This window comes from Coloeus monedula, assembly GCF_965178545.1.
Source record: "Coloeus monedula genome assembly, chromosome: 2".
NCBI lineage: Eukaryota > Metazoa > Chordata > Aves > Passeriformes > Corvidae > Coloeus > Coloeus monedula.
Genome location: NC_138782.1, coordinates 113,568,651 through 113,594,550, shown reverse-complemented (window position 1 = coordinate 113,594,550; position 25,900 = coordinate 113,568,651). Strand labels below are relative to the sequence as shown.

Here is a 25,900-nt window from a genome sequence, read left to right as displayed (position 1 = left end):
CCAAATCCTGGACAGCCTCTGCCCAGAGAAGAGAGGAGCACTCACACCATGGCGTGCCCAACGCCATATCCCACATGGGAGGACTGCCATTGTCTCCTCCCTGCCTGCTACTCAGAAATGAAGTTAGCAATCACTTCTTTGAAACCAGAAGGTGTCCGTGAAGAGGGGTGATATCAATATGCCAGGGAGAGAGAGATGGGGAAAACTTCATTGCTGTCCATCCACACCGCTCCAGGTGGCACACCTGACAGGAAAAGGGGAGACACTCACACTGTATTCCTTCCCTCCCTCTCCTCTCTGAGGTGTGGGGCAGCCCCGGGGAGAAGGGCAGGAGTGCTGGAGTCCCCAGGGCTCAGTAGTAGCGATTGAGGCTCCTGGTCCCGGGAATGTCGGGCTGGCCGTTCATCCAGATCTCGCGGATGATGCGCTCCCGCTCCTCCAGCCGCTGCGCTCGCTCCAGCTCCTCCGCCGAGGTGAACACGTTCATGTTCAAAGTCCTCTCGAACCTGCGGTGCCTGCGGGCAGACAGGTCCGACGTGGTGTCCGAGTCGTCATCGCTGTCGCTGCTGTCGCTGTCGCTCTCCCGCTCCCGAGGAGGTTTTTTGGAGGAGGAGCGCTTGCAGTCCGTCCGGCAGGACACCCTCAGCACCAGGGCCAGCAGGGTCAGCACGAGTCCAATGCACACTCCGGACACAAAGTACAGGGCAGCCCGCTCGGGGTTTTCTGCAAGGAGAAAGGAGATGACGGAGGAGAACCACCCTTCAAAGAACAGAACACACACGGCCCCTCCGTGCACACACCAGACACGGTTTGAGTTTCCAGTGGCTGCTTTTACTTCCATGCCCTCCTTTGTCTCCTCCCCCCAGGGCAATCAGCAATTTAAACAGTGGATCTGCTGCCAAGGCATTTGCCCACATGCAGAATGCGGGTTTGCTGCAGTTGTGTCCTGGAGTTGTCTGGAAGGGAAGGGAGCAGCCCACAGAATTAAGTCTAATTCCCACGGGGCTGACACCAGGGCGCTGCACACCCAGTTGCAGGTAAGTGCATCTTGCTGTCACATCCACTGCCTTCAAAGCAGGCATAAAGATGATTACAAAACTTTATATGCTCTGTGCTCTGGCCCAGCTGAAATGGGAGGCTTGGCAGCATGGCAAAAATGCATACTATTTATTCACAGACTTCATTTGCTTATCTAAGGGAAGAGTGCTGGCTTCCCGCCCAGACCACCAAAATATATACCTGTGCTCCACAGGCAGAGCTGGAGTCAGTGCACCAACAGGATGAGTCCTGCATAGCCACATTTCTGAGGTGATATAACAAGATTCCAAAGGATCCACAGTGCCTTTCAAACTAGGTCATCTTGTTTATTTACCACCTTTTTTTTTTTTTTTTTGGCTCATGGGACTACTTAGAAGTGTAATTACGATAAATGTTGTTACTGCCATTCCCCTGGGCTGAATCATCTTGGTTTATAGGTACACTAAATGGGTAAAGGTGAACTGAGCAGAAGTGTCAAGGCCAGATCTACTCTGCGGCGTCTGCTGGGTGTCTGGAGCTCAAGGATGGAGTCATTTCCTCAGATGAGTTTTATTCCCTTGAACTCAGTGATGGATCCGTAACACCTTCCACCAGCTGAGACTGACATTTTGCCCCAGAAGATCTCTGTAGCTAAAAGGCTTAACTTCCCTGCACAGTGCTTTTAGAAGTGCCCTTTCCAGCTGATCTCCTAAAGCAAAGTTTGTAAAAGGTGAACTGTAAACTATTTGGAGATGTTCAAAATTCACCAGGGAAGGCACTGCTGTAATTTCACAGCTGGCCCTAAATTTGAAGTTAGCCATATTCTGAGCAGGAAGTTGGACCTGGTGACCCCCCAGTGGCCGCTTCCAACTTAAATTATTCTCTGAGTCTGTGGTCAGAGTCCAAACACTGCCTTGTGCTGTTCTAGGCAGCATGTAGTTCAGTGCCTGGGGGTGCTCATGGAACAGTTACAGAGATTAAATGCTTTTATGCTCTTCACTTCACTCCCAAATGCATCTCAAAGGTGACTGACAAGCCAAAGTGGAAGAAGATGTCAAGATAGTCGGAGAATTGGCTAATAAAACATTAGACTGATGCAAGAGTGGTTGGTGTGGATGACATGGTGAAAAATCAGGCTGAAGATAGGACAAAGAAAGACGAGGAAAGTGCAGCAGGTAAGTCCAAAAAAAAGAGAGAGGTGGACCATCCTCCTGCAAACTCAGCTGTAACACAGAGAACAAGCAGGACACTAAACTGAATGTGCCAGTGGGCCCATGACACGGGGGTTGGAACTGAAGGCCTTTAGATGGTCTTTAAGGTTTCTTCTAACCAAACAATTCTATGAAATGCATCAGTAGTTGGAAGGTCAAGTGAGACCAAAGCCACAGGCTTTAAACAGTGATATTTTGATAAAAGCGAGACAGCACAATCCTGAAAGTAAAAGAGAAGATACCAGAGCAGGCAAGGAGAATGTGCCAATGGCCCCTGCAGCAGCTTGGCTGAGTGAAATCCTAGCTCCAGTGAAGGCAATGGCTACTCTGAATTCAAGGGTCAGGACTCAAAACTGCAGCCTGCTTTGTGCAGTAGCAAAGCTGCTGCTGCTGCCCATCCAGTCCTGACTGAACAGTAAAGAAGTGGCTTTAAAAACCCCAGGAAAAGCAGAATCACTACATGATAACTCTTCTGCCTCTGATGCCTAAAAACAGAGGCTAGACAAAATTAAGATAATAAAATCAGATATATTTATTGAAGGGCCTTTGGGTACACTTTGGGCAGTCAGAGCCCTCAGGGACTACACCCAAAATGGATGCCCGGGTCACAGGTTTTCATACTTTTATAAATTTGGTCCATTTGCATATCGGGGTTAATCCTCCAATTACAATTTCAGGTAATTACGTCATTTACTCCAAGTTTGTTCCCCCCCAACCTACTGTTGTTTACATTTCTCAGGACCTGAGACAGTAAGGTGTCCTTGAATTTCAGGCCTGCAGAGGGATTGTTTTGACTGACCAAGCTGGGAAAACAGTAGCTGACACTCTATGTGGAGTTTCAGAGTTACACGCTAAAGCACTGCAGAATTACAAATATATGAAAAACATAAAAGCTAAAATCCTAAGGCATCACCTCCGTGTGCAATTTAACTGAGGACAGTAATCACCCAGCTCCTTCTGCAAGAAGCTCTAAGAAGGGCTCTGGGGACAGGCACTGGGGGCAGTTTGCCTTGGCTCTGCCTAGCTGTCCTGAGCACCACGTTCTGCACACACATGGGCTTGATTTGGTTGCATTAGTTCCACTGCTCGCTCCTTTAGAGCAGCTCATAAAAAAAACATAGATGGGAGCCTGAGACACAGACACATGCAGTTTCTCTGTCCCTGATTTTGCCTGTGTCCTGCTTTTCCTTTCTCCTCCACACTCCTTTTTCCATGCTACTGTATCCAGTTCATGAGCAATTTTACCTCGATTGCTACTTAAGCAACCATTTTTCTTCCTCTGCTTGTGCTCCTCCATACAGCCCTTCATGCAGTGCAAGGGATGTAATTGAATCTTTGGGCTCCAGTGGCATTTATGAGCTCCTACAGCTACTCTGTCAACATCTGAGACACGGTCTGGACTTCCTCATGGAGCTGTAACCCTGAGCTCAACTGCAGTCTTGGCATTTATCATACATACAATCCACTTGCACAGCAGCATCTCTTTTTTTTCCACAGCAGAAAGAGCAACTTAAGCTAAAAACCACAGGCTCTGCTTTTTCTCACCTGAAGTAGCCAAGTCACCAATAGCCTAGATTTGGGGCTTTGATGGTTGACTAGTGACTTTGACAGCCTACCCCATTGCATGTTCTACTTGTAAAGACCAAAAAGAGGCACCCTCTTCAACAAATGGATGCTCAGCACCTTCCAAAAGTTCAAAGGTGGCTCAGATTCATCACACCAACAGTGAAGCTCCTCAAAACACTCATTATACTTGAAAAAAGTTCTTTAAAAGTATATGGACATCGGTAGCAGGAGTTAGCACAATTTTGGTATGCATTCTTGTCTGTGTATCTCTAAAACATAGATTTTGACCACTGAAGCTTTTTCTTCCAATGCTGTGGATGATAGCTCAGAGCTTCCAGCAGGACCCAGTTTCTGTCAATCTCTTTGGCTGGGGTTACCTTTCCCCTTCCTTGTATTTCTCTCTCTGGATTGAAAGCATTGATGAAAATGTCACTGATTCAAGCCTGAATTTAATCCATGCAGACAAAAGATACATGCTCTACACAAGCCTCTACACAAAAGCCACCATTTTCTAGGCACTCCAACTGGCCAAAAAAAATTAGAAACACATTTTATTTTATTTTTCCAACCAAACCAGCAGCAATTACGGGGCTTGTTTCCTGAGAGCTAACAATCTGCTGGGAGCATCAGCCCAGACTGCCATTAATTCCCCAGGAAATGCCCCAGGCCAAGGTTGTTATTGCTATTACAATAAATTGTTTCAATAAATAAAAAACAATGTAGGCATTAACGCTGCTGGCTTCCTGTAATGGCTTCATGCATTCCAAAACCTTAGTGGGGAGGAAAATTTCAGAGGGCCCCCAATAAAAGGTTCAGCATTAAGCATGGCCAGACAAACAGTAGGAGCACTATCTTCTAGGGAATTTACAGTCAGCCCCACAGGCTGCCGAAATCCCCTGATAGAACAGAGGAAGCTCTCCAGGAGCCCCTTATTAAGAAGGCTCAGGCCAAGCAGTCTAAAATGTGGAATGATCTCCCCTGGGTTGTATTTTGGAAGCCCCTTGTTAATAACTTGGCAGCAAAACTTTGCTTATGGAAGAAGAATAAAACAGGGATTTGTGGAGGTTTCCCTCCAACTGCTTTATCCTGAATGCAATGACAAAACTGGGATAAGTCTCCTGTCCAAAAGGAGGCACTGGAAGAGCTCTGATACATTTTGAATGTTTAATATTTATGTAGGGACGTTTCTGGTCTTGCTAATAGACTGTGACTGCAAAGACAGTTCCAGCTGCCACTGAGGCTGGTGAAGTCTTTCCAAACACTCAGGCAGGTTTTGGAACAGGTCCACGACAGATAACAGGTCCGAGGTTTGTAGGCAGAGATTGCATCTAATTAAAAACCTAATTCTATAAAGAGAATTAGCTTTCAAATAAAGGGTGTCTCTGAGTCTTTTGCAAGACTGAACTCTAAATAATATTCATCTGTTTGATCAGCTACTAATTTCATTCCTCATTGACATTATTCAGACTTTTTCCCAGTTTCTGAAGAAACAGCTTCTGGAAGCTGGGATGAGACTGACACCTAACTGGCTTTGATACCTAACCACGATAGCCGCAAACCAAGACTCTTTTGCTACCTGCTGTGCTGTGATTTTTACTATTCAGCTGTCCATAGGAAGATTCCCAACTTTTATATGGGAATATCAGTAAAAAAGATGGTGGAAGTGAGCACAGAGGCTTTTGCTAATACTTGCACTTCTCTGTGCACTGTGAGACAGCATGTGTGAGTGACTGAGTCTGCAGACACTTCACCTGCAGACTCCCACCCAAAACTGCCATTTTGAGCAGAAAACGTGAACACCATTGAGCACAGAAGGCATTCCACTATTTGTGGATGCTCTCCCCTGGCTAAAAAACACCCCACTGCCAGGAGAGAGGAAAGGCAGAAGAGAGGATCATCCTTTCAAGCCTGCACTTTACCCATGAAATAGCAAAATACCCACAGCTTCATTTTCCTGCAGTGGGTCTGAGGGTATCCACCACCCTCTGCCCCAAGAGAAAAAATATTTTTCTATATTGTCCCTGCCTATTTACAATTTTCTTTTGCAAACTCCTATTCTGAGACAGCTCACCAGCACAGGGAAGCCCTGAATGCAGAACTTTCAGTCTGCAGAGAGTACCTGAGGCACGTTTTCAGTGTCATGGAACAGAGCAGTTCTTGCACTACTGTTTCTCTTTGGCACCAGGACCATGGTCAGGAGCAGTGGGAAGATGTGTGACACAAAAACAGCCCTCCCTGGCTGCTCAATACCCTGCCTCTCCTGAGCCACTATAATGGATCCTCTATAGACATCAGCTGTGGCTTGAGCTGCCTTCAGGGCCCCAAACTCAGGCAGGCACAAAAAAAATCCAACTGCTCTGCTGTTCAAAATCTGCAATATGAAGAGGGATGGCTTTGCAGTGCTCTAGTTTTATACAAATTATATTTGTGCCCTGTGACACAGTTTGTCTTTGAAGTCATAAGCTAAAAACTCTCCATATTCACATAAAATAAATAATGACAAATCCATCATTTTCACTAAAAGCAGAGGCTAAATTACATGCAGCAAATAAAGATGGTTTAGGACATTTGCTGTTTCAATCCATGGGTTCAGTCATCAATTACTTTTATAAGAAATAACAAACTGGACATACATGTCATGGAGACTAAAACCCATCTAACAGACATGGTGAGGAACATGGGAACCAGAAGATCTTTAAGGTCCCTTCCAACCCAAAACATTCTATGATTCCATGATACATTAGAAAGCATAAGCAACCAAGTCCTGAACTCAGCACTGGAAAGCAAAGTCATGAGGTCTGAGTTTACCTATTTGGCATCCAGTGGATGTGCAAACAACACAAGGAGACCACATCAAGAGAGGGCAGACAAATCCCACAGCAACAGGACAGTTAAAGTTGTTTGTGCTACAGTAAAATCTGGAAGCTCTGAACAAGGCTGACAGCTTGTGAGGGGGATGAATCAAGACCCTGTACCCTAAAACCAAGGTAGAGTCAAAGAGCTCTGCTGTGGTCAATGGAAGCAAAGTCCATGGGGTGTTGTCAGCAGCCCTGAATCACAGTCCCAAATATCCTATCATTAATCCTACAACTTTCTCTGCTCATTACTGTTCAGATGGGGAACACAATATTAACAGCATTTGGTTTTATAATAGGGATGGGAAGGTAGGTATTTTCATGTAAAAAAATGGTAGCTATAGGTAAGGGTGGAGAAGTGGGATGGATAGATAGAAGACTCCTTTAAAGCTTGTTTTTCTAACTTTTCCTTGGAGAAACCCATGCAAGAAAACAAATTATCCTACTCAGCTATCTTCTGTGAAGAACACTACTAATTCCATTTAATCTGCCTGACTCTTAGGGGTGTCATGAAAAGATGGATCCTGATGCTACCACTGAATGTGTAGAAGAGCAGAAATTTGTATAACCATACATGGTCCTTTTAGAAGGACCCTTCACTAAATAATATGCAGAAACACTCTCACTAATCTACTCAGTGGTTCCAAAACGCAAAGCCCAAGTCAGCTACTTCAAATTCAAACACCTGGATTAGCAGCCAGGTGGTATCTCAACAAAGCAAGAGCATGACACCAAGAATGCACTACTGTTTAATGAATTAGCAAGACTGAATTAGCATACAGACATGAAAAAGTAGCTCACAAATGCTGGAGTTTTAGTTTTAGCCACAATCTCTCTGGGCCACCTGTGCCAGTGTCTCACCATCCTCACAGTAAAGAATTTCTTCCTAATGTCTAATCTAAACCCACTCTCTTTCAGTTTAAAGGCATTCCCCCTGGCTTTGTCACTTTTCTTTCACCTTTTAAAGTGAATTTTTTTAGAAGACATCTCCCCTGTTACTTGAAAGATACACGTGGGTGAAAGATAAAATATGATCCAAGGAAATCTTACTCTAAACTAGATTTAAATATACAATTAAGTAGACTCTCAAGTTACTTCATCTTCACACTTCTACTGAAGATAAGCCAAATTCTCTTAAGCAGTGCAAAGATTTGAGTGCTGCTTATTTTCCAAATTACAGGACAACAAACTTGCCTCCCTAATGAGCCAGGCTTTGATCTCCAGGAAAATGAAGCACTAGGAATAATACCATATGTAAGATTACATTGTATTTAACTCCAGATGAGAGCAAACCCGGTGGACAGCAGTGCACGATAAACTCTGTTATACACTGTCTGCTAGAGCTGCCCCGGTCAGGCCCTTCAAAGGAGAATTCGCCGAGACGAACGAAATACACAAACAGTTCAGAGAGGCAGATTTAGCCCCAGATGACTGTGAAAGGAGGGTATACTAAAAGCTTGCAGAAGCCCAGGGAGATGTGAGGCACCAGACGTACCTGTGATGAAGGCATAGGCTGCCAGGATGTTGCTGAGCAGGGCCATCTCCGTGCTGACGCCCACGGGCTCCATGCTGCTGCTGCTGCTGCTGAGCGCCGGCGGTTGTGTCTCATCCACAGGGAGCAGGAGGGGGGTGTTGTCTACCGGGTAGAAAGTGGCTGACCTCCCTTTCTTCTTCTCTGCTTTGACACAGAAAGGGAATGAGGGATGAGGAACGCAGAACGTGACCCAGCCCTACCCTGCCTTATCCCCACCAGGTCAGCATCTGTGTTCAGAAATCTGGAGCTGCTCAACAGGGAGACACCCAAATTTGCCCCTTTTTGGGGGGTAACTAAACCTTCTCAAGCAGCTTCAGCTGAGCATATACCCCATCTGCATCCAGGCATCATCATCTCTCACCCATCTCCTGCTCTTTCATGTCACCACTTAGACACGCCCACCTATGCTACAGCAAATATATAATCAGGTTTCTTTTCTCTTATGTAAATCAAAGGAGCCTTTATCAACAGTGGGTTCAGCTAGGCTTCAAAGGAGGACTGGAAAACACAGGCAGAGCCTGCAACCCTCTGCTGGTGTGGTGCTGTAGTGATCCATCCACACCTGGCAAACAGACATGCTTTCCCTCTAGCCTTCGTGGGGAAGGGCAGACCTGAGTTTATGACTTCCTTCAGAAGCCTGCTTGTATTGTGTTTCACCCAGACAGCATTTCCCCTCTGGAGAGGTGAGTGAACATGGGTTAATGATTTGATTTTATTTGTTGAAGACTGGAGCTAAGGAGGCTCAAAGAGACCCTTTCAGACCTTATCAGCTCACTGTTGAGGGCTCCCCACACCTTGATCTGCAGGCAGACACCCCCACTACTCACAAAACAGTAATTGTTTTCAACACAGGAAAAAGTGCACAGGATCCAGCTCCATCATCCATGTGAGTTTTTAACTGTAGATTTTCAGGCTCCCTTCCCTGGGTGTCTAGTTCTGGCCAAAAGGAAGAATCACTCTGTAAAATCACAGACTTGCACCTGGATTCCACTTATCTGCAGGTATTAAATTCAAGACACTGCCAGCTCCATCTCCAATGATGCCATCAGTGCCATGCAAGCAAAGCATTCTGTCAGGAGCCGTGATGTGAGATGGTCTTTGTTCCTTGGCTGTCTGATCCATCTCCTTTCCCTGCAAACCCTGATGCCTTAGGTTTTAACCTTTATATTTTTCAAATTCTGTATTGCTTGGCGTGTGACTCTGAAGTTTCTTGTAGCCTGTTAATTTCTGCTCTCTCATGCTAGGTAGACATAACAAAGTCTCTCTGGGCCTGCTCTCCAAGGACACCAAGACTGTCCTAGGTAAAAAAGTATAAACCAAAGAGCCTCCAAAGGTGGGGTGAGCTGTGGGGAAAACTGAAGCTTTAATTGGAGAATTAACCCTGCTATGCAAATGAACCAAACCTATAAAAGGGTGAAGAACTTGTGACCTGGGATCCATCTTGGGGTCCATCTTGGCAATAGCCTCTGGCTCCCCATGGGGTACCTTTGAAGGCAAATAAATACCTCTTTCAATTCTTTACTCCTGTCTAGTCTCTGTTTCTAGGAGGCCTCTCAAGGCATCAGCCCAGCAGCGTGAGGCATCACGTTCAGCTTCCTGCTGTGGGCACCAGGAAGCAGCTCAGCCCAGGGAAGCAGGAACAGAAAGTGAGGGGTGTCAAAGAGAACAGGTAATACTGGATGGAGAGGGACAGGGCAGGAATGTGCATGCAGTGATGCCGACTCCTAATCTCCCTCGAGCAGAACCCGAGGGGATGGAGTCCAGGTGTCACTGTGAGGGATCAGCCCCAAGGAATGTGGGCACAGCTGTACCTCTGCCACTGAAGAGCTGCATGGCCTTGGGAAAGCCACATGTTCAAGGCTACCATGGTGTTAATGACTGGCCTTCAGGCAGAGTGTTTAAACAGGATTGCTTGGGTGTCATTTCTCAAATGATAAAATATCCCAAGAGCCTCTTTCTTCAAGAGAACAGACATCTCTGCAGATCCCTTGTGCAAATGGGACAGCAAAGATCCAACAGCACATTCAGCAGGAAATCAATAGCAACACTTCAGATTTTTTTAATTCAGAATTTTTTAAAATTCAGATAACATGCCCCCTAACCTCTCCTTTTTTCTCCCTGTCTGGTAAATCTGCCTGTACAAGTGTTTTAATTTTTCCCTACCACTGCTCCAAAGAAATCTACAGAAGCAGGGTAAACATTTAGTTTCTAAAAACTGAACCTAAAATTTGGATATTTCAGAGCATCTCAAGTACCACCATGCATCTAAACTAAGACAAGAGAATCCTGCTATCAAGGGATGGATAGCAGAGAGTCATTCATCTCTCCCCACAGCAGACACTTAAAGCTTGATGTACTTGCTTATACACAGACATCTAAGACACCCCAGGGTCAGGAGGACATGAAGGGATGTAGGGGAAATGCTCACCCTTCTAGAAGCCAGGTGAACACCCCAGGACATCACAAATGACACATTTATATAAGGGTAACTGAATCCTGCCTGAGATGTCTCCTGACTGTTAATGTAAAATCCCTTCACAATCGAGGAAGACGAAGGGCACCACCAGGATATAATCCCATGCGTATTTCATATGTCAGATGGACACCGCCTCTGTTGGGTATGGAGCAGTCCTTGTAAACCACTGTGCAGCAACAGTGTCTTTAGGAGACAGAGTAAGGGATAAATCCTCTTGAGATGTGAGATGTAAGAAGAATCCTTTTTGGGTTTTTTTTCACTTCTAACTTGTCCAAAGAACAGATACAATCAAACACGTTTTTAAATGAACACTCATCTGCATACACTAAACTCCAGCAAAGAGCACCACAAAACCACAGAACTGGTTTTATCATTGGCAGGATTGTACAAGCACAGACACGGAAGACAGAAAATGACTGGGCTTATGCAGGAGGGAAAAAACAAACAAACACAATTCCACAAGGGCCATGTGTTGCTACACTGTGTGGTTCCCTGGTCTGCCATTCATTTCAGGATCATACCAAAAGATATTCCCTTGCCTCCTTGCTAGCCTTGAAGAATTGTCAATGCCTAGTCAGCTCACTACTACTGGTTTTCTCCTCTGTTCCTTTCCTAGCTGTTCCCAGCCACTTGAATGGTTTCCCTGTAAGTTTACACCAAAGCTGAACAAAATTCTTTCAGCCAGCAGTAAATTTGCCCAACAGCACAGTGTAAGTACAGGAGAGGTTATTCATGATCCCAGGCTGACGTTAGCAAATAGTTTTAATAAAAGAAATAAAACAGGAAGAGAGGTTACAGAAGTATTTTCTTTTGTTATTTTTGAAACATTCTTCTAGCTTTTAATTTCAAAATTACATCTTTGTTTGAAAAGTGGTGCATATTTTGAAAGTGAATGAATAAACTATGTGAAAACTAAACAAAAGGTGTCATTTGTAGAAGTGAAATGTTTAGATGATTGGAAATGAGTTCAGGATATGTTTCCTTGCATAAAAGAATCTCCAGGATCACAATATTTATTTGGAGCTAACTCAAAACTCTTTTCCTTGACAGTTTTTCAGTAAGGCCTCCAAACTGACAAATCTGTTATTGCCAGTTCTTATTTATTTGTGAATTGACTATCCAAGCTGTGGATTAACTTTGCCAGGAGCGTAGACAGAGACAAGCTCTGCCCATACCCACCCTTGAGCTGAATCTCTGGGAGCACACACTGGAATTTCAGTAGTGTCATAAACCATCTCCTTCATGTTGGGAAACACAAAACCACCAAGGAACCCAACACGTGCTCACTTGTGCTTTTCCTTTATTCATACACCACCCCTGCCTCCTACTCACCTATCCCTAGAGATGGCTAAGATCTGGCTTCATTCATATCTCTTCCCTTTGCATTTTATGAAAAGAGCATCATATTTCAAAGCTCAGTTGAAAACTACTCTGTCCCCTGTGAGGCAGAACTACTGTCTCTGCCCTGGGTTTTTTCTTTTCTTTGCCACTGTATTAGACAGGCCTGAAAAGTATTTCTGAGATGAGTTTGGACATGCATGGCCATGACTGCTCTTCCAAGAAACCCGGTGTTTCTTGAACAGTTTCACAGTTCACTTTAGCCTGTCGCTGGTCACGTCTTAAAGCTGTCACAGCCCTTTCTGACTGTGACATGGATGGGATTTAGGAGCAATACAGAAATCCAGAAAAGGGGAGATGGAAAGGAACAGTTACCACAACACCATTAGGTTTGGATCAACATCACAACAGTCACAGCTACCTGGGAGAGCTCGTTCTATGTTGGAAGGAGAGACATCCAAAAGGAACACACCGTCCCCTATAACATTGGGGTCAAACACTCCCGGCTGCAGTGGGAAATGTGGCTTCTGATATCCTTGGTAACTGGTTGGTCTTGTCTGAGTTTCATGCAGAAGCTTCTTGGGAACTGAAAGAGAGAAGCAAGAAGAGCACAGTTGTTAGAGTGAGTTATTTCAGCTGGTCAGAATGAGCATTGTCACATCAGGCTACAGGCTCAGTTGATATTTAATTATCCCATGTGCAGCCCAAAGACACTCATTTTCCACTATGATGAATGCTCTCCAAATACCAGCACAGACACATTCAACGAGAGAATGCTGGAAACTATAGAGTGATTAAGATACTGTTTATTTACAATTAAGCCTTGAGACTAGTCTAAAGACCAGATTCAAACATTCTGTTTAGACACTCATCTTAGAAACTGAAATAGAGCCTAGTAAGCCAGGCTTTGGCCTCAGCTCTAGGCTTCAGAGCACTCCAGTTAGACCTCTCTGTTCCTACCATGACAGCAGGCTGGACAGGATGCCCCATAGCAAGGGGGGCTATAGCTATGCCTGAAATCCTGCCTCTCTCCAGGTGTCAAGTTGCTGGCTCAAGACTGAACATCAGAAGTTTGTCCACTCCAGATTCACTAAACCAGACTCTAGAGGATGCTGTTCATGTGAAATCATAAAGCTTAAATCATCCACCACAAAAATAAAAATCCCTGCTGTAAGAAACCCTCTGCACCATGTGAGATCCAAAATACACTGCTTCCCATTCGGTTTTAGGCTAGTAAGATGGGAAAGGCCCATTCTCCATTCCCACCATCCTGAGGAGCATGAAGACTCAGCTAATCCCTACTGCTCTCTGTGTTTTGTCAGCCACAGCATGAGCAATATGCATGTGAAATGATCGATTAAAACGTGACAGGTTTTTGGACATCTTTGGTCTCTTCTTTGGACCAAAGCACGGCCTAATAACAGGAGTGTTTTCTCCTCCCTGATGTTCCAAGGCCAGTTCTTCAGCTGTACAACCAGGTAAAGAAATCAAAGCCAGTGTAGCTACCTCAGTGTACACCCACTGAAGGTGAATCCATACAGTAAATTCACTAATTTCCCCTGTAGGGACAAAGAATGGAGTCATCGATGGAGCTGAACCAGTTCTCTGCCTCAGCCACAGCCAACACCTGAGGCTATTTCAGAGCAAAGTGCTTCTCCATACAAAGAGAAGAAACATATATACAGGTCATTTTCTTTAGAAACTAGAGGAATTGAGTGATGAAAGACAAAAATAAATTAAAACTTCCAAAGGAGAAAGATTTATTTTCCCTGTCAGTGACTTTATACTAATGCAAAGCAGATAACCAAGACTTTAGTGTGCTGAAGACACAGACTGTTGAGCACTAGGCACAAGTTCAGTAGAACCACATGAGCTTCAAGAGAAGATTTCTGGGATGCCCATTTCCCCTTTCTTCAAGTCTAACACCATTTTCCTCTCTCATTCTAAGGAGGATGCCACCTCCCAGTGCCTCAGTTTCCCCAGGGCCCCATTTGGGATCATGCTATCTCTCATCTCCACCCTTCACAGGGGCGTGAAGAAGCGCAATTAAAAATGTAAAGCACTTTGAGATGCTTGGCAGAAGCTTGAAGGAGGACTTGGAAAGAGGGCAACTCTGGATCAGAAAGGAAATTCCTGCCTGCCCCCTGCAGCTAATCAGCTGCCAGACTGGAACAGGAGATTTAATCATATCCATTAAATTTGCCTGCATCACCCACCACATTACTGGTGAGTGAAGTGATCCAACCACCTTGTTTACATTATGTTCAACTTACTGTCTTTGCTGAGGCAAAGAAAATTGTAACTAGATTTACAGACTGACCCCTGGTATTAGGCTGCCAGGACACCAGCACTGAAGTTCTTGCATTATTAGTGGAGTCATGCTAGGTCAGGAAACAGACAGAAAACCCCACAGCTTCTGAATATCAAAGAGCTGGCACAGCTGTTTCTAGTGAAACCTGAATTGGCAACGGTTAGAAGGCAGCAAAAAAACACATCCCCTGGTAGGAACCAGACAAGAATGAGGAGGATACCTGTGCCAGGGAAATATCAGAAAGTCTGGAGAGAAGGTGGGTAGAACAGATAATCCTGCAAACCAGAGCCAGGGAGAACTGCAGTTCTGGGTGCTTTATTTGAGGCACCCAAAGGGACGCAGAGGGCATAGGGCTCAGCACCCTCCAAAAATAAACAGTCCTATTGCTGTATCTCAGACTGAGCACCTGATAGGCATTTAAAGACACACGATAGTTTTCCCTTACACACTTTTCACCCAAACTGCATCCCAGTAACCTGTCGATAGGCATCCAGTGAAGAAAATGAAGCAAAAGGCTTTCATGTTTCAGACTTCCACTTCTTCACAAACATCTCCTTTACCTCTCAGCATTTGTGACCATCTCCAGGGGACAAGATAGGCTGGGTGGATCTGCATCTTTCTTAGAAAAAGTGACACTACCAGACACTTAAACATTTGAGTCAAGTAGGAGAAAGAAACATCATCTTTTCCTAAGCATACCCAGAGAACTGAGATATGGCTTTTCCATCTTGGCATCTGTGCCACCACCACTTGAATGCTACCTACAGGACCAGGGGAAGAATCAGGTAAAGCAAAACACTGCTAAATAAGACAGAAACTGGTCAACACCATCCCAAGGAAGAGTAGAGATTTAGAAGTATTCAAGGAGAAGCACTGATAGAGAGCATTTATTGTCACAGCACCTTATGGAGTAGGGCTGTGCTGTTATCTCTTTGGGATGGCCGAGGAAGTAAGAACACTATCAAGTAGTCATTTGGTGCCTTAAACACAGGTGGCTGTGAGGACAGATTCCAAAAGGCAGGCATGTCCTTGACATCTGTGGTTAGCACACACTTTGGTACTTTCAAAAATCCCAAGAGGTGCTTTTCTTCCCTTCAGCAACTAGATCCCTTTAAAACTCTGGAAGAAACTTAGTACAGCACAGGATGTCTACAGCACATAACCCTGGACTTTTCCATTTCAAGGGATCATTTTTCTCTGTGGACTCCATAAACATCTTGAGGACATTTTGCCAGGAAAGGCCCATCTTTGCAAAGAGTACACCGAGAGATGGCATGCAGCAAGCCTGCTCTTTTTCTAGTTTATACAATGCTCAGCTGATACTCAGCTTTTCTTTGATTTAGAAAAGACTGTGAAATGGAAAGCCTTTCTCAAGTGTAAAATACCTCACAATTTCCAGTTAGCTCCTGTGTGGCAGCCAACTCCACAAGAAAGATTAAACATCTGGTTCCTTTGAAATGCCCTCCTTAAATTCTCCAGAGAGGAGTGCATCTGACACAAAGCATGGCATGAGTTGAAGCAAAGTGTCAAAGAAAATTATTTATTATTAAAACCACCAGAAAAAAAAGTACCAAGGATTTTAGTCTTATCTCAGTATTAAGCACAGAAATCCTGGCAGGGAAGGGTTGGCACTTGTTCTGCTCCATTTAATTGAGCAGAGAAATTAAAGCAACTCAGTCAGCAGAACAAGTGATGGATGTGGACAGGAGGGGAAGGAACAGCTTCAATCAAAGTGCTAGCACATCTCATAGTCAGGAGCCCTGCACCTAAAAATGAACACAAGAAATGAGCTGGGATCATCTGGAATAGAGGAGAGTTGCTCTGGGGACCTCTAGGGACTTTCAGTCTCTCAGGGGGCAGCAGTCAGCATTGAGATGTGGGTTAATTATCCAAAAGATAAAATTCTACAGAACTTGGGCTGTGCATCTGAGAAGCACAGGCAGAGATGTAACTTTTCAGATGGCAAGCCCTGCTCAGCCACCCACCCTGGGATTCAACTCGGGCATCACCACATGGATTCCATGTCAGCCAGGACTTGATCTGCAGACAAAGTGTCACCATCGCTGTGACATTCCATGAAGGCACCTGCAGAAGTTGGTTCTAGGTTATAAATCTGCAAGGGAGCTTTCGGATCAGCAGGTTCATTCCTCTGCCATTACAGGCTTTCAAGTCTTTATATAATCCCTCTGTGTCTGCTTTAAAAGCAGTCCCAGCTCCCACTGCTCATCTGCCCAAATCAACATCATGCTAGCAATAATTTATACCAGTTCCCAACCCAAGACCTGCATTACCCATTTGCAATGAATTAATGGCACCAATCTTACAACAAAACCTCCCCTCCACTGCCTGGCAGCCTCCCCTCTCTGCAGAAACAGGGGTGAAGGAAAAAATCAAAGCCAGAGTGTGCTCTCATGGGCAGAGCAGATCCCTCAGAGTCAATATGAGCAGCCAGCAGGACAGTGTGAAAAGGCACATGTTGGTGCTGCTGACAGTATCCTTATTTGTACTTGGTGGAGACGCCTTCTGCTGGAATTTTCACACAAGCAGTTTCTTGTGTGGCCAGAAAACCCAGGGTTGATGAAAAGAAAAAGTTACTGTGTCTGCAAGCAGCAACATTCCGAATTACAGTGCTAAGAGATGGAAAAGGCCAAACAATACCTCACCTCTGTTCATTAAGGGCAGAGAATCACTGACTGGTTTGGGTTGGAAGGGACCTTAGAGATCATCTCATTCCAACCTTCCACTATCCCAGGTTGCTCCAAGCCCCATCCAACCTGGTCTTGGACACTTCCAGGGATGGGACAGCCACAGCTTTGCTGGGCAATCTCTGCCAAGGCATCACCACCCTCACAGTAAAGAATTTCTTCCTAATATCCATTCTAAACCTACTCTCTTTCAGTTTAAAGCCATTCCTCCTTGGCCTATCATTACATGTCCATGTTCCCCCCCAGGTTCCTTTAGGCCCCCTTCAGGTACTAAGAGACCATAATGAGATAATTTGCTGTGTTTCCTATGTCGATCTACCTAGTTTTAAACACACTTTAAACGGCTGGGGGTTCGACCAATTGCCACAATATATTATTTTCAGAAGAATACTGCTCTTTCTGTGTAGTTATTTTCCAATGTTGCTGAGTGTTTCAGTTTAAGCACATATATTATTCCCCTAATCAAAACATTTGATGCTATAGACCCCAAATGTTATGGATGGGGAATTGGCTCAGGGCCAGAGTTGGGGAAGTGTTTAAATATCAAAACGATTTGCCCAATCTCACAGAGGGAGTCTGTGCTAAAGAAAGGAAACAAGCTCAGCCTTGCACTCAAACCATTCCCCCTCTCTTTGCTTATTTGATCATTTGGTGTTTTCTAATGCTGGCTCTGTCCTAAACATGCTTAAAGACTTCCACTCCCAGGAAACAATTATCCCCTGACCTCCATCTTCACTGGATATACACATCAGTCAACTGGAGGGGATCAGTGAAAGATCAGTGTTAAAAACACAGAGACAAGGGGGTTGTCATTCTCCAGTCACCTGCTCTATATTCTCCTGTGCATTTCCAGCCCATAAGGTTTGCTCCCAAAGCTCGGCATGATTAAAACAGATCTGCAGGACCTTCAGCAAACCTTCCTGAGCATGCTTGAAGCAGAGCACAATTTGAACAAAAACATGACTCCCTCACCAAGGAAAATTACAACCAAGCCTTTTATATGGGCAGGTTTGGGCCAGGAACTGTTGGTGCTCAACTTTTTTTTTAAATAACAATTTTAAAAAATCCTCCTGTGAGTAAACACACACTATAAACTACTGCAGGCTTTTAGAGGTAGCAGGGCTGAAGGATTTTTGTTTGAGACTTGAAAATGCATGGTATTCAGCCTGAAATGGGATCATTCATGATTCCAAGTTGTTACATGAAAGCAATTCCTTAGCATACATGTACATGGCTCTTTCAGATTGCAGAATGAAATGTGCTTTTTGTGCACCCTTTGTAAAACCCAAATTCACTAAGCAATCAGTCAACAATACCTATTAAAATAATGAATTTTGGTTGTGCCAGACCACAAAATATCACAGTACAGAGAGCAAGAAGGAAAAATCCTGTGCAGAAGAAGACTCTGCACTGGTTACAACAGTAACACCACTGTGTAGCTGGAAACACGGGGGTGGAAGATGCTAATTTGATTCACAGAAGTAAATTGAGGCACAGCCTACCCCCTTGGCTTTATCCCAAGGGTCTCAGATATGGCCAAGGAACAAGTCAAAACCTTTTCCACCTTATCCATGCCCCATCTAGCTCAGGGCCTCACATGGAAAGAGGTTTTGCCTCTTCTCATGACCACATGTGTTGTGTCAGAAATCTAAAGCCTACCTTCAAGTCCTACCCCACCACCAGACATTCTGACAAGGGGGATTTTTGATCAGATATGAATATAATCACCTGACAGGAGATCTTCAGATCCTACAGCTCTCAAATGTCTCCATGAGCCATGGAAAAGGCTGAGTGCACTCAACATCAGCTCTGTGCCTTGGCTTCAAAGCCATGTCATACCATCCTATATCATATTTAGAGTCAAGGCACAATACAGTTTAAACAGGAAGTGTAAAGTGTCCCAGAATACAACAGGAGACAAGAAGGGACTTTCTGCAACAGACCATAAGTCTGAAAGTTGGGATTTGATCAACAAACTGCCATGAAAAACCTTCGCTCTCACCAAAAAAAAAAAAAACCAAAACCAAACACCAGGTCAGAGACTTAACAAACACAAGTGGTCCAGACCTCAGCTTCCATCTCCTTCAGTTATTTTAAAAAGGACATTTTTTCACCTAGCATGGATGTAGGCTGCAATCCTGAAACTGAATGCAAAGCCCAAGAGCAAGAGGGAGTTCCTCAGCCTGCTGCAGGCATGGTTTCCACACATGGTGGTTCCAAACCACCAATAACAAGGAAGTGACTCATGCCAATTACAGTAAGGCCACTTCCAAGCACCATGCAGAAAGCAAGAGAGACTGTCTGGGAAAAGAGCTCTGTCATAACCAAAGCCACCTACACCTCCCCAAGCCCACAGCCTGAGCCAGGGCCCTCCTTCCCTGCCCCTCCCTCCACACTCTGCCTGAAGCAGGAATCTGTGTGTTCTGCTGGTGATTTGGGGGTGGTGGGAAGTGGTACAAGCTGGGATGTCTAACACAACCCCTACAAACTTTCGGATCACTCTGCCAAGACTCCTCCTGAGACAGCCCAGATGTTGCCTTTTACTGTATCCCCTGGCAGCAGCCAACTACAGAAATGTAGTGCAGTAAGGATATAAATATAATACAGACAGCCCTTTCTCTTGTTTGCCCTCCACAGAAAAGGACATGCTTATCCTTTCCTCATGCAGCTGCAATCAGAGAAGCAACTTCAGAAGTGGAAGCAATTCCAGTCCAGAAACAAAGCCTGTGGAACACAAATTAGCTCAATCTCACCATTCCTCCCAGAGAAATCTCTCGCAGGTAAAAGGTCCAGTGATGTGAGAGGCTTTAGGAGATGAAGGAGATTTAGGAAACACTGCACCTCCAGCTGAGACTCCACAGGGAAGAGACAAACATTCCCTCCCAGGCCCTCCTCCTCCTGCACAGGGCAGCAGAACACTTTTCCCTGGCTCCTCTGATTTCTGCCTGCCCAGAAATGCAATAACCTTCTTAAAAGATACAATTCACCTCATCTGGGAACTCAACCCATGCATGCCCTGTGGGTACCTAAGGAAGAAGTCCTCCTTAAATAAGCTATGTTGCTAAACTCCCTGTATCATCAACAGTGCAAGGTGGGTGCCTTTGAAAGCCTCCAGGGGAGATTCTGTCTACTTAAATTTAGAAGCCTAATTAGGGATAGTTAATGAATCATAATGTTACCTGTGGATTTATTCTCCTGAGTGTATCTGAGTTGAAATCTTATGAACTGCCTGACATCTTTTATTCAGATATTTTTCTTCTATCTTGAACTTTCCAAATCAGAATTTGAAGCTATAAACACCTTAATTTCTATCCAGTGATGCATATGCTCAATCTATCCACAGGCAGTTTTCCTACTGCTTTCATAGCCATGAAAGTTAGTTGTTCTTCTTTCATCATCTGAAATGTAATAACAGAATATGAAGCATCTATTGCCAGCAACTCATAAATCTCCTGCTTGATGTGGCTTTTGGTCTCCAAAGGGCACAGGGGAAAGCATCACATGCACCAGTCTGCTCCCTACATGTTCTATTTGGAAAGAAAAATGGATCAAAAGCAAGAAAGCCCTGTCAGAGATACCTGCAGATACAAAGAGTTACTTTCATCTGGTAAATTTCTGCCTGCTCCCAAAGTCAGGAGAGTTCTGCATTTTCACAAGATAACGCATCTTGAGGAGGATGAGACTCAAGCTGATTCTTGTCCAAATTCCAGCATGCTCAGCTACATCCAGCCATGGGACCTTTGCCACCCGTAGCTGTAGGACCTCGCTGGAGTATGGCTACATCTCATCTCCACCAGGCCCAGAAAAATCAGATTTATAAGGAAGTCAGGCTCATTCTGCCAATCTTCCCAATTCCCCCTGTCTGGGCTTCATTTGCCACATACTTCCATTGGTACTTTGCAAACCAGCCGTGGCTTTCTTAGGCATTTAGGGAATACTTGTTTATTGGTGTCTTCAGAGAGACTTACTACAAACTGGAATTTTATGCAATGCTCCAAATATATTCACCTCGCTTTGGACCGAAGTAGAGTTACACTAATTTTCAGACTTTGACATAATTCCTATTTCTTCTCATCATCTTCACCCATTTTAGTCAGACACTTAACACTGCAAGACTTTAGCTCAGTGGTTAGAGCCTGGTGCTAAAAGTGCCACAGTTGTGGGTTCAGTCCCTGGATGGGCCATTCACTTAAGAGCTGGACTTGGTGATCCTTGTGAGCCCCTTCCAGCTCAGAGTATGGTGATTACTCTTATAATACAGAACTGGTTTGACATTTAGGCTATAGGGCTTGGCAGAAATTCTTTTGTGCAGCTTATCTATTTTTCAGGAAAGTATGTGGCACAATATGTGGCTCCCAGGAGGACACTGACAGAGCAGTGAGTATTGTGTGTTCAAGTGTGGCTGATCCAGAGCCAGGGCTTTGCTCATGCGAGGAATTGCTCACCAGCAAGGGAGAGTCTCTGTGCTCAGGATGCCAGCACATACCCAAGTGGTTCCAGCCCTGCAAGTTATCAGGAGTCAGCTGAGTCACAGCAACCAATTCTGTAAAACCTGGGCCAAAAGACACTCCCTTAAATTTCAGTGAAAGGTGTACACAAACACTGTCAGGGAAAGTGGCCCTTGGAGGTCATCATTACTGTGTACCCAAAAGCAGTGGCTGGGTGAGCATTATCTATCACTGTGAGACACTTAAATGAGAGACAGGGCAAGGTTATCCAAGATAAAGTAGGGAGAAAGGAATGGAGTAAAGGGCCAGAGGTCCTGAAACACTCTAGAGCTGACGGGAAGCCATGCTAGCCTCCACCAAGGACAGGAGAGGAATGGCAGGGAAGCAGAAGCCCAGACAGGAAAGGAAGGTACCAGGGAAAGTAACATCTACAGCTACATTGCACTGCCCAAATATTTTTGAATATAAATATACTCTGATATGAATATATCAGAATACGAAGCCTCATGCTTGAGCATCTGAGCCAACAACTAGCCTGACATGATCCAATCATTATATTCCAAGAGTTAGGAATATCATTTCTCCTCTGAGACAACTGACCAAGATAGATATTTTGGGGAATTCCTGTGCCTGTCTCTGAAGCAATGTCACCCACCCTGTAGTCCACTGACCACTGATGACCCATGAGACACCAGAAAAGCAATCCAGAAAAAAACCTAATTCAAAGAGAAACCACAACCAGCATATCTCTGGATGTTCCCCCATGTTTTGTCTGTGTCTGCTGGCAGGCACAGCTTGGAGATTCTTCCCATCTGCTCTCCTTGCCTAATTAAAATGTTTGTAATTATGGCAGCAAAACCATGCTCTGTACAAAAATATTTTCTTTATATCCAAGTGCTACTTATCCAAAACTGTGTGCTAGTTCTTTATCAGTTCATCAGCTTTTCCTCTCTGCAATCAAACAGTAGAGAACTAGGCAAGGGGCTAGAAGTTTTTCCCAAAAAGATACCAGTGTCTTGGTAGCAGGAGCTGAGGAATGTCATCAGAAAGCAGCTGGCAACCTCTGCCATTAAAGGCAGTGACTGTCTGGTCACATGTTTGACTTAGTGTGGCAATTTCCAGAGTCCCATGAGATGCCCAAACTGGAAACCTTGCATATGGAAAGGTTATCAATGGCATTGGAATAAAGATTAGGAGTGAACAAAACTGTGTAAGGCAGCTACAGTGCTAAATGCCCTTCAGTTATACACAGATGAATGCAGATCAGTATTTACTGAACAAAAACACAGTTTAGTTTGAGACCCAAAACGCAGTGTGGGGATCACTGGCTGCTCAGTGGTTCAGCACTTGGCTTATAGAAGCCAGGCTACACTAACAAACTTGAAATCCAAGGATCTGTGAACAAAGTGGCAAAACTGTTTTCAATATAAATCCTTCCATTCACATGGTCATAACCTGTGAGACATCCTCCTTTGGGACTGATATTTCCTGAGCACAGTGGAAAGTTTGAGGAAAAACCCTATAGATGTTTTTTAATTACGAGAGTATTAAGCCTCCCCTGTTTTTTCAAAGAAGTACATTTACAGGCAGAACGTCTCTAACACACAGCATCAGCTTTAAATAATCTGGCTTAGAGACTGTGAAAAGTTCTTTGCATGGTTTATGTATTTTATTTTATTTATTTTTCTGGTAGAAAAACACGTAGCATGCATCATCTTGCTTCCATGCATATCCCGAGGGAGCAGTAAGGACTGAAAGGCCAAATCTTACTACAATTGCTACTGTGAGTAACTGCCAGTTTTGTGAAACAGCAAATTATAGTCACTTTCCTGACGCCACATAAAAGCAAATACACACCATGGAAAACAATGCCAGGGGTTTGTTATAGCCCAGCGAGGATGTTCCTGAGCACCTACCCCACGCTCTTACGCAACTTGCCCTGCAGCTACAGTCTGGGAGCACTGGGAAGAAAGTGTGGGAAGAGCAGTGCTGGATTCTTGTGGCAGCTTTCCAGTACTTAATAGTGATTTTTTTTTTTTTTTTAAGAGAACACAAGGTTTTTTAAAGCTAAGTGTTTATTTCTATTAGGCTTCATGAAATGTTCAGCAGGGACATTTCATGCGTACCAGTCTGTTCTTTTCCACTCTCCACACGTGTTATTAAGATTCATTTATATGAATATCTCAAATGATACCTGGATTCATGCCACGTAATCGAAGGCACTTTACTGGGATGGGAGGTGGTTAATTTGTCCCTCCATCAATTATACAGGTAGGCTGACTAATCCCTCAGTTTAACCCCTTCTGTTGAATACCTGCATTAGTGCATGTAAAGTTTTGCAAGACTAAGCTGCAAGCTTGCAAATTATGTATGGATAGACATTCAGGAGTAGAACATTGCTGGGCAAAAAGCTTCTCTAATTTATTCCAAAGTTAACAGAACTGAACAATCCTGAATCAAATCCTACCCACCAATTAGTGCAGAAATTATTCCAGGACTGCTTGGGGCTCCCTTGAGACCCCTCGAACAGGCTGGCAGGTCTCTGAAGATCCTGAGCACTCCCAACACTTCATTCACCATGTTGCCACCCCAACAGAGCCCCAGGGGATCATTCTGGGAAGGTCAGCAATGCTCTTTTTCTGGTGGCCTTTGCTAAGCGCAGCCCAGTTTCTGCCTGTTTTCGTAGCAAGGTCCATCCACTGGCATCACTGCCCTTTCAAAATTACAGAGTTCAATCAGTTAAAATGTGTAAATGGAGACACATCTTATCCTGCCATATGTTTGAAAGTGTTTCTTATCACATATTCCAAAGGAAATGCAGGTTGCTAACTCACAGCCAAGGAACTCCATACTGTAGGACCTCTATTTTTAGGCTTCCTTTCTGGGATTCTTAGAAAAAACATGAAGACTTTAACACATACCTTTGCTGCTAGCAACCTGAACCCAGGGCAGAGCCTTTATCTGTCATGCACTCAGTTTAAGGTGCCACTTCTTTCAAGTGGAATATAATGCTCTGTACTGCAGTATTTGTTCCCTCCACTGGATATCTTGAGCCTGCCAAGGCTGATATCTTATCATCAGATAAAAGGATTAATCCAACACAAAGAGGCTATGAACACCTTTTGAACAAGTAAACCTTTAACAAACAAATTTCCTGAATGAGGGGATAGACAGGGGTGGTTTATGAGACCCTGTAAACAGCAGAGAAACTCATAAATACAGTCCTTCAAAGTACTTCTGTCCCATGCTGGGATGACCCCACCTCATACCAAGGGAGCCACTGCCCATCTCTGTAAAGACACGTGCTGCAGGATTTGCTCAGCTCACAAATAGGAGCTGCCAAAGGAAAATGAATCCCTATCAGTGCAGCTGCACAGGATAAAATCTACCTCACAACCTGCTTGGGTTATAATGACAAGATGTTATTAATTGCAATTCCAATAACCATCCACGTTACTCAAACTCTGAAATAATTCACCTTAATTGCCTTAACTCTAATAACTGCATGGGATCATAACAGCTAGAGGAGAAAAATAGTGGTTAACTTCTTGACTGCCAGATGCAGACAGCTGATAGGAGATATATCAAATATTAAAGTATTAAAACTGACCTCAGCTTGGCAGGAGAAGGCTGTGATTCATGCCCATAACTCCTGGGCACAGGGGGGGTACAACAAATAATTGAAAGAAGATCAAAGCATTGGCTGTTTCAGTGGAATAAGATGGAGATTAAACTCATTTACACTCAGCTAAACCTCCTTCCTAACTTTCCCCCAGTTCAGCAAAAACTTCAGCAAGTCCACTGTACAAATCTGTTAGATCACTGCCTTGTTTAGACCTCTACCATTCCATTAAAATCAATGTTACAGTGGAGGGTGACAACTGGATCTCTAGCTGTCTAGTCTGAGCTTTCCATCTTTGAGTTGTTTCAGACTTCTCTGTTAAAAATAAATAACCTATCTTAAAAATCTGTATTTAAAAAAAAAAATCTTGCATCAAAGCTAATTTTTGTCACCCTTGAGCAAATAATTCACTTCCAATTATTTACCAGGTAATGGAAAGTCTAAGACAAATAGATATCAAAGTGAGGCCCATTGTGAAAGAGGCACACTAATTACAAATGTTGTCTGGAGAAGAAATGGCATCTTTGTGATTGTACAGCAGCTGGTGCAAGGAACTGCCTGCCCAGTTTCCCAACAGCAACACAAGCTCTGGGGGCACCCAAGTACCAGTTTGCAGACAAGTTTCACAGAGCTGGAAACCAAAACCCATCTTCAGGCTGGTCTCCCTACAGCAGGCTGATAAAAGGAGTAAAATGGCCAGGCCATTCTTCAAACCCAGGCATTTAATGGGACATATGAGCAGTAACTCTGATATCCCACCTGTTTCCCAGGCTCTTCCAAGAGGAATCACAGCAGTTTGCACAGCAGGGTCTTGCAC

General features: G+C 44.3%; 1 protein-coding gene across 2 annotated transcripts in view; it reads right to left on the bottom strand.

Moving 5' to 3' along the window:
• Nucleotides 1-352: 352 nt before the first annotated feature.
• The window catches only part of EVA1A (eva-1 homolog A, regulator of programmed cell death), a gene marked incomplete at both ends in the record, with an annotated part of 205,517 nt that continues 179,969 nt past the window's right edge, over nucleotides 353-25,900 (bottom strand). Inside the window, 3 exons of one of the 2 annotated variants that reach the window (XM_082302438.1) lie at nucleotides 353-723; nucleotides 8,145-8,327; nucleotides 12,419-12,583. In XM_082302438.1, coding sequence (XP_082158564.1) covers nucleotides 353-723; nucleotides 8,145-8,327; nucleotides 12,419-12,583 — 719 coding nt within the window. The remainder of the gene's footprint in view (nucleotides 724-8,144; nucleotides 8,328-12,418; nucleotides 12,584-25,900) is intronic. The other variant, XM_082302439.1, reaches the window with a different exon arrangement.